Source organism: Kalmanozyma brasiliensis, assembly GCF_000497045.1.
Source record: "Kalmanozyma brasiliensis GHG001 unplaced genomic scaffold PSEUBRA_SCAF1, whole genome shotgun sequence".
In the NCBI taxonomy this organism is placed as follows: domain Eukaryota; kingdom Fungi; phylum Basidiomycota; class Ustilaginomycetes; order Ustilaginales; genus Kalmanozyma; species Kalmanozyma brasiliensis.
In genome coordinates this window covers 1,474,010-1,481,867 of record NW_015961948.1, presented here as the reverse complement: position 1 = coordinate 1,481,867, position 7,858 = coordinate 1,474,010, and the positions used below count along the sequence as shown (strand labels likewise).

At 57.6% G+C, this 7,858-nt stretch overlaps 3 protein-coding genes across 3 annotated transcripts; 1 reads left to right on the top strand and 2 right to left on the bottom strand.

The window, feature by feature from the left end:
• Positions 1 to 133: 133 nt before the first annotated feature.
• On the bottom strand, positions 134 to 1,363 carry PSEUBRA_000562 (Ubiquitin domain protein; the record flags this gene model as incomplete). The annotated part of the gene is made up of 1 exon (XM_016436140.1): positions 134 to 1,363. One exon carries the CDS (start codon positions 1,361 to 1,363, stop codon positions 134 to 136), a length of 1,230 nt encoding a protein of 409 aa, XP_016295139.1.
• A 242-nt stretch (positions 1,364 to 1,605) lies between these two features.
• On the bottom strand, positions 1,606 to 2,871 carry PSEUBRA_000561 (TFIIH subunit Tfb4/p34; the record flags this gene model as incomplete). Its single annotated transcript, XM_016436139.1, has 1 exon — positions 1,606 to 2,871. One exon carries the CDS (start codon positions 2,869 to 2,871, stop codon positions 1,606 to 1,608), a length of 1,266 nt encoding a protein of 421 aa, XP_016295138.1.
• Positions 2,872 to 3,225: 354 nt separating this feature from the next.
• On the top strand, positions 3,226 to 5,805 carry PSEUBRA_000560 (Helicase, C-terminal; the record flags this gene model as incomplete). The annotated part of the gene is made up of 1 exon (XM_016436145.1): positions 3,226 to 5,805. The coding sequence occupies one exon, from the start codon at positions 3,226 to 3,228 to the stop codon at positions 5,803 to 5,805; it is 2,580 nt and encodes an 859-aa protein (XP_016295137.1).
• Between the last annotated feature and the right edge of the window lie 2,053 nt (positions 5,806 to 7,858).

Sequence of the window (7,858 nt, the reverse complement as noted above, 5' to 3'; positions counted from 1 at the left end):
AGGTGCTGAAGGTGCCTTCCCTCATCAGCCGCACGACCACAAGGCTCATGAGAATCATAGTATGGTATTGAGAGGGCATGGACAGAATGGATTCCAGCGCATTTGACCGCTTTTACATACTGACACAAGTTCGTCAGTTGCCGGGCGCTGGCGGATTCGGGTTATCCAGCAAAATCCCGATCGCACCCTCTACGCTACCACCAGCCATCAACAACGCTCGAACATTGGCCTGACCATCGTAAAAGCCCATTCCCTGCATCTGCTCTAGCTGCGATGAGAAGCGCTCCTCAGGCGGTCGAGTGTCTCGCGATGCGGCAGCGCCTCCTCCGCCGAATCCACCCATCCCACCGAGTCCGCCGAGACCTCCAAACCCACCAGCCCCGGCGCCGCCAAACATCTGCTGAAGGAACGAGGGATCGCCAAACGGATTCGCTGGCGCTTGGCCGGTCGATCCATCAGAGCCAGTGGTGCCTTGGCTGGCGGTGCGTGCGCCGTCATTGTTGTTGCCGCCAGCCTGACCGAAGGCACCAGGAGGAGGCCACTGACCGCCAGCGCCGGCGTTGTTGCCTGCCGCACCGGCACCAAAGCCGCCGAGGCCACCGAGACCGCCCATACCACCCATTCCTCCTCCCATGCCGGCGCTCTCCATGAGCTGCGACATCTGCGTCATCCTCTGCATCGTCTCCGGGTTGGTGATCATCTCGCGGAACTGCTCCGAGCGCATCATCTCGCGCATCTGCGGCGCCATGCCTTGCAGCTGCGGGTTCATAGCGATCATCTGATCGATGAACTCCGGACGAGCCATCATGTCGCGCATCTGACGCTGCACTTCGGGATTCTGCATCAGACCCATCATCATGTTGGGATCGCGCGGGTTGAGACCCATGCCGCCGAAAGCGCCACCGCTCTCGTTGAGCAGTCTTGCCATGTGCGGGCCGGCATAGTCGGCACGGTTGAGCGCCGAGAGAGGGTTATTGGTGAAGTTTTGACCGGCCGAAAAGTTGGATGGCACGCCTTGCGACTGCGATGCGGCGGCGTTGCTTGACGGGTTGCTCGCAGAGGGTGCAGTACCAGGTACCGAGGGATTGCCCGTAGTAGGGGCGGATCGAGCTGCCGACTTGACCATGTGCACAGTGTTACCGTCCTTGACCTTGTAGACCGAAAGTGCTTCTTCGTCCTTGAGCACCTTGCCGGCGTAGATGAGTCGTTGCGCATCAGCGGGGACGTCGGGCTTTTGCTTCTCGATGGCTTCCTTGAGCTGTCGCACGGTTTGATCCGAAGTGATGTCGACGGTGATCTTCAGATCGGAAGGACCCTTGATGTTGATCTTGAGCGGCGTAGCCGCATCGCTAGAGTCTGCCATTGTGGTTGAAGTAGCGGAGGAAAGGATGTCGAAGGATGAAGATGGTAACAAGGATGGCTGTGAGCTCAGCCCATTTGTGAGATTGGGTGGTCCACGCGCAAAGTGGAGTTTTCCGCGTGGCAAACGAATTCAGCTGCGCAGCACACAGATTCACACACAACTAAGCTTTGGCTTCGAACTGCGCGTTCCAACTCGCTCTTCGATCCGCGCGAGTCAGTCCTGTTAACATAGGTGTGATTCCACTACGATGAATCTGTCTCTCCGGCGCCCGCTGTGAACTGCAACTCCTTCTCATACCTTGTGAGCGTCTCCTTGGGGAACTTCGACCGACACGTGAGGCAGAACGGCCTGGGCTGACAGAAGAGGCTGAGGCAGACGCTGCAAATGTAGCCGATATCCACGATTCGGCGATGGCAGAAGCAAGCCGCCCTGAAATCAATCTCTTCCAGCGTGGGCAGGTTCATGACGCCTCGCATCGACCTTGAGGGCAGGTATGTCGTCATCAGTGTCTGCACCAGGCTGGAGCGCATGTCTGTTGCTCCATTCGACTTGCTGCCCCTCTCGTCCTGATCATCCGCAAGCCGAAAGTACGTGCCTGAGGTGAGATACGAAGCTTGCTGCAAGAACACCGTGTCGCTGCCGAACAGCTTGCAGACGTCGATGGTGATGCCCTTCTTCTGAGCCGCAAAGATGCAGTTCATCATTGGAATGTACTGCGTCGATGCGTCCGGAGTTACGCTGAGGATTAGGATGCGCGACTTGAAGCTTCCGATGTTGCCGCCTCCACCGCCGCCAGTGCCAGACGCAGCATTACCTCCACCCGCTCTCGTCTGTGCTGTCGCCGCAATCCCATTCCCGGCATTGGCTGCATCGGTCGCGTCACTCAGACCGAGCCGGTTGAGGTGGCAGAGAGCTTGAGAAAGGGCAGACACGATGCCGACGTTGACCGAGCGCGCCAACGCCGCATGCTTCGCTCCATCGTTGTCTGCACTCGCCTGTGCGGCTTCTTGTGCTAGTCTTGCGCGGTCAAACATGGACGCGCAGGTATTTCGAATGCCTTGCTCCAGGTTGTCGTCGACCAGCTTGAAGGGTTGATACGTGTTGGCATCTGGCTTGTGTATGCTAGTAGAGGCCGCTGAAGATCTTGGCCCTGTGTCTGGGGCTTTGCTCGAAAATGGCGCGGTCGAGTAGAGGAGCTGTGCAGCGCCCGTCCCGCCGGCCGCATAGATGGCCAGGCCGTTCTCGTGCTGCATTGCCATGTGCGCGTTGAGTAGGATCATGATGGCAGAGAGCGCATCGTGAAGGGCTACATCGCTGGCAACTTCCTTTGCTTTGCCCTTGCCCAACGCCTCGGATCGTCTCGTCCATGCTAGCGGGTTGATGTCGAGCACGACCACGAGAAAGTCGGGCGAAGTACGGACCGCGCTGCCTTTCGACGACTGAATGTGCGAGAAGCCAGCGTTGGCAATCTCTGTGGTCGACTTGGACTGCGTGGTTGCAGCAGGCATCTTGACGTCCGCTCGACAGCGACACTCCCTATTGCGACGCTGATGAGCGATGGATGGTTGATGCGAGGAAGAATCCTGAAGCGGTCAAGACTCAGCATCCGAGATCTTGATGTGGAGAATCAGAGTGACTTTAAATCTAACATGAAGCAGGTGAGCGCCGCGCCGAGTTCCGTGTTTCTTCCAGAAATTTTTGAAGAGGAGAGCGTTTTGATGGTGTCCAGGGTTCAAGATTCACCCTCAGCCAAGCAGACCGGCATCATCGACTCTTCGTTGGACCATTGCATGCTCAATCCCACACGCACCGAACCGGACCTCTAGCTGCAATTACAGCGCAGCGATAAGAGCTCGCACGTCATGTTCACAGTCAAGCGCTTCGATGCCTTCAATGCGGAGTCATCGTCGGGAAGCAAAGATGGCCCGGTAGACAACGCCAAGCTGGATGCTCTTAACGAGCGCATTCTCAAGAAACGCAAGGCCGTTCATGGATCCGAAGCATCAGGTGCGCAAGTATCCGCGACAACATCATCCTCCGCTCCACCTCAAGCTGCTGCTGTCCCGATGCCGTCTGCTCCCGCGACAAGGCCCACACTCAATATCCACCCTTCCCGCCTCAGCGTCGCACCGATCTTGCGGCAGTCCGTCAACAAAGCGCGCACAGGACCAAAGGAGAAGACAAAAGCGAAGCAAAGATATCTCAAGGCCAAGAAAGATCGTCGCAAAGCCAGACAACGTGCTGCGCCCAAGAGGTCGAAGGAGGATGCCGCCGCACAAGCGTCGGCAGTAGCAGACAATTCGATTGTCTCGCACTTGCCAGAAGAAGACGCGTTGCATCGACGGGAGGCTACGAAGAAGAAAGCAGCAGTGGACGCAGATACGAGAACAGACGAGCGATCCGAGGCTTCGTCCTCTTCCGGCTCAGATTCAGACTCGTCGGAGGACTCAGGCTCCGAATCCGAGCAAGATGGTTCCGATGACTCCGAGTCGGTATCCTCTTCGCACCCTGATGAAGCGATTCCGGAAGCCGAAAGCAAGGATGTTGATATGGAAGTCGAGGCTGATGCGGAAAGACAGGCTCAGGCGTTAGAACGCTTCCCCCTTGCGGGAGTCAAGAAAGCGGTGGACCCAAAACTCATTCGCTCCCTGGGTCTACCGGAAGGCCTCTCCAACCGCACCGTCGTCAATCCCACGCTATCGCAACCGATCCACAAGCCGGCGTCTTCCAGTAAAGCAGCTATGAACAGCAAGGCGTCTGCAACACCGCCCATAGACGGTGGCGCATTTCAAGACATGGCAGAAGCATCCTCGGATGACCAGGAGTCGGTAACAATATCCGCCAGCAGCGCGTCCAATGACGATTTTGGCAGGGTAGCCCTGAACGACACGGTCCGATCTCGTCTCGAAGCGCTCGGTGTCAGCGAGTGGTTCGCTGTCCAAATGTCCGTCATCCCATGTCTGCTCGCTCAGCCCCAGAGTCGATCTCTGTATCGGCCGTTTGCCCCGCCACGCGATCTGTGCGTTTCCGCACCAACAGGAAGCGGAAAGACGCTGGCATACAGCGTTCCCATTGTCGAAGTGCTCCGCACACGTCAGATCGTTCAACTGCGAGCGTTGATCGTCCTTCCCACTCGCGATCTTGTCGCGCAGGTCAGGTCCACGTTGGAGCTGGTCGCAAAAGGCTCAGGGTTGAGAATCGGCACAGCGACGGGTCAGCACAGCTTCGCTCACGAGCAGAACCAACTCGTCGGCCCTTCCGACTCAGGCGAGCCAGATGAGGAGGACGCACAACTGGAAGCGAAGATCGACATCCTCATTGCAACGCCAGGTCGACTCATCGATCACCTCGACTCGACGCCCGGCTTCACCCTCGCTCACCTACGATTTCTGGTAATTGACGAGGCGGATCGTCTCTTAAATCAGTCTTTCCAGGAGTGGCTCCGCCGCGTCCTCTCTGCTACGGAAGCTAAGCAGCAGAATGCCGGAGGCGCGCCCGCTCAGCAGCAAGGCTCGGCGCAAGCCCCTTACGAGCTCCTATCGTCCAGCGCCTCTGGTCTTGGAGCAGCTGCGTGGTCGACACTGCAGGAAGAAGCCGGACCGTCCGTACAGAAGTTGCTTTTCTCAGCGACGCTGACCCGGGATCCAGCCAAGATTGCTGCGCTCGGCCTGCGCAACCCGCACTACATCACCGTTCAGGACAGCCACTCTGTCGGCGACGAGGAAGATGAACGCAGGAACGGCGCGCAGCAACACGAACGTTTCTCGCTCCCGCACTCGCTTCGAGAACACATGCTCGTCACAACCTCCGCAGACAAGCCGTTCCACCTGCTCTACCTTCTTCATCGTCCCGATATCGAGACCAACGTCAGCCGCATTCGCAAAGCGCTCTGCTTCACAAAGTCAGTCGATTCCGCCGCTCGGCTGGTCAAGCTAGTCGAGATCTTCGAAGAGGTCCGAAGCGAGAATGGCCTCATTGCACGCGGCAGCAGACCCTTGGTTGTCAAGAACTACTCGTCCGAGCTCAAGCCTTCGGATCGTCAACGCATCCTTACTGCCTTCAGTCAGGGCGAGATCAACTTCCTCGTCTGTTCTGATCTTATCTCGCGAGGTATCGACCTGCCTTCTGTGGAACACGTCATCTCGTACGATGCGCCGATCGATCCTGCCAAATACGTCCATCGTGTGGGCCGAACAGCAAGAGCAGGCAAACATGGCGACGCATGGACGCTCGTGGAAGAGCAAGAGGCGCGACACTTCAAGAAGATGGTCCAGTCGATAGCTCGTCAAACAGCGATTGCAAAGGTCAAGCCCATGAAGCACAAGGAAGATGAAGTGGTCGACTTTGTAGAAGGAGACGCCGCCACTCGCGAGCTGCACAAGCTCCGTGAGGCGTACGAGGAGGCTCTGGCGAGGATGGCGAAGCTGTATCGGGTTCAATGAGCAGCTGGCATTCACGAGCATGCAGCAATGAGATTGTCTGCTCCTACAGTATACATTGTCTGTGCTGTCGTTGTGAAGAAGACAAGGCGCTCGAGCGCTCCAATGAGACCTTTGCTGGTGCCACCGCCGTCGCCACTCGCGTGGCTTCCACCTCGCGGCTCAAATAGAGGAGGCATGTCGACGAGCTCGCCGCTCAAAAGGTGGCGTTCCGTTCTCTCGATCATTCTGCTACCTTGCTGTTGTCGTTAACTATATCGTCCACCTCCTTTCCATGTTGCCCTCAGTCTCCATCCGCTGCGTCCCCGGATGAGGCCAATGTCCCTACCGCTGCCAGTGTAGCCAGTGCTTTAGCCGCAGTCGCCTCCGCCTTGCCCATCCTGGGACCAACGACGCCCAGCTTGTGGTCACCAAGCCTCTCGACTGCCTCGCTGCTTGTCTCATCGTTCACCGCAGCCGATAAACCGACTACTGCCTCCATGTCTGCCTCTGCTGCTGGTCCCTTTTCTCGCCCCATTCTAGCTGATATGACCAACACTGCTCAGCCTCGGCAACAGAAGTAAGGAACAGGAACAAGCATGCCAGCCCGGCTGCCAACCTAGCAGGAGTTCGCCCATGGTTGGAAGGGCAGACTCTGTCGAACCTTGGCGCGCAAGATTGTAGGCCTTCCTCCTCTCCCGGAAGAAGATTCATGAAAAAGAGGACAGTAAAGGGGTTGGAGCGAAGGTCGACGACATTGAAGTAGTCAGAGTCACGGCGCGTCCGGTGAGGAACACCACCGTGATGAAGAAAGAGTATCAAGTCAGGGCAATTGGTTTTAGCCACGATAGTCGAGGCACGAGGACACTCGATCTTTATCTCCCCGCTTATGGCAAGGCGCAGGCTCTCGCACTTGTGATTTACTAGATGGATCTTATCGACCAGCAATGGCAGGAAAAGGATTACGATCAGATCCGGCTCATGACCAAGCGCATCCTCTACGAGGAGGAACAGCTCGCTTGAATGACGAGCGCGGCTCGATTTGGCATGCAGACGAACTACATCGCTCGCTGCCTTTGTTCGTAGACTCCATCTGAGTCTTGACAGGTTCTTTTCTTGCGAGTCACGGGTCCATACTGCGAGGGAAGTTCGCCGCCTCCGCTTGATGGCTCAGGCAGAGCCCGCCAACGAGCGACGCTCGCTGGCTCGGATCGCGGTCTCACGTCTGGCTGGACCCGCTTAAAGCTCTTTGCGGGATCTGCCTGGAGCGTTGAGCGCGTCTGCGAGTCCCCGCTTGGTCGCTCACACAGGACCTGCCAAACAGACGCGCTCGCTGATCTCAACTTTCGGCTCAGGCTTGGCTGGGCCCGCTTAGAGCATTTCGCGGGCCCTGCGTAGCGTACACGCAGGCCCTGCCAAATGTACACGCTCGCTGGCCTTGTCATCCGTTTTTCCGCTTGGCGGAGCCCGCCTAGAGCTGGGAGCGTGTCTGTGAGACTCCGCCTGTTCGTTACGCAGGGCCTGCCAAGTGGACGCTCTCGCTGTGTCTCTTTCTCGCATCACACTTAGCTGGGCCCGCTTGGGCCATTTGGCGGGCGCCGCGTACCGAACACGCAGGCTCTGCTTTCCGCTTGGCGCAGCCCGCGCAAACACTTTCCGTTGCTGGAGCTAGTCGCCAACCATCTTTCACCCGCCCTGCCAGGTCTCGTCGACACTCGTGTGACCGGCTCTACCACTTTGAGTCAGCCAGCGTGCTCGGTCCCGCCCAACGCCTTCACAGTTAGAATATTAATAACACAGCTGTCACTTTGCGCGCCCGCACGCGCTGAGTCAAGAAAATCAAAAGCAGGGAAGCTCAGGCAGCTCCATCGCGCTGGCTGCTCACACCATCTCAACACACACAATGCTCATACACTTGGAGACGTAGGGAGGAATTTTGATCTGCAATTCAACAATCAACACATGTGCGAATGAAGAGTGTACAGAGGGGAGGACAGTGAAAACACAAGGAGGGGTTTACATTTGACTCCGCGTTGAAACCGGGGGAAAAAACGCGGGCAGGAAAAATTGGAGGCGT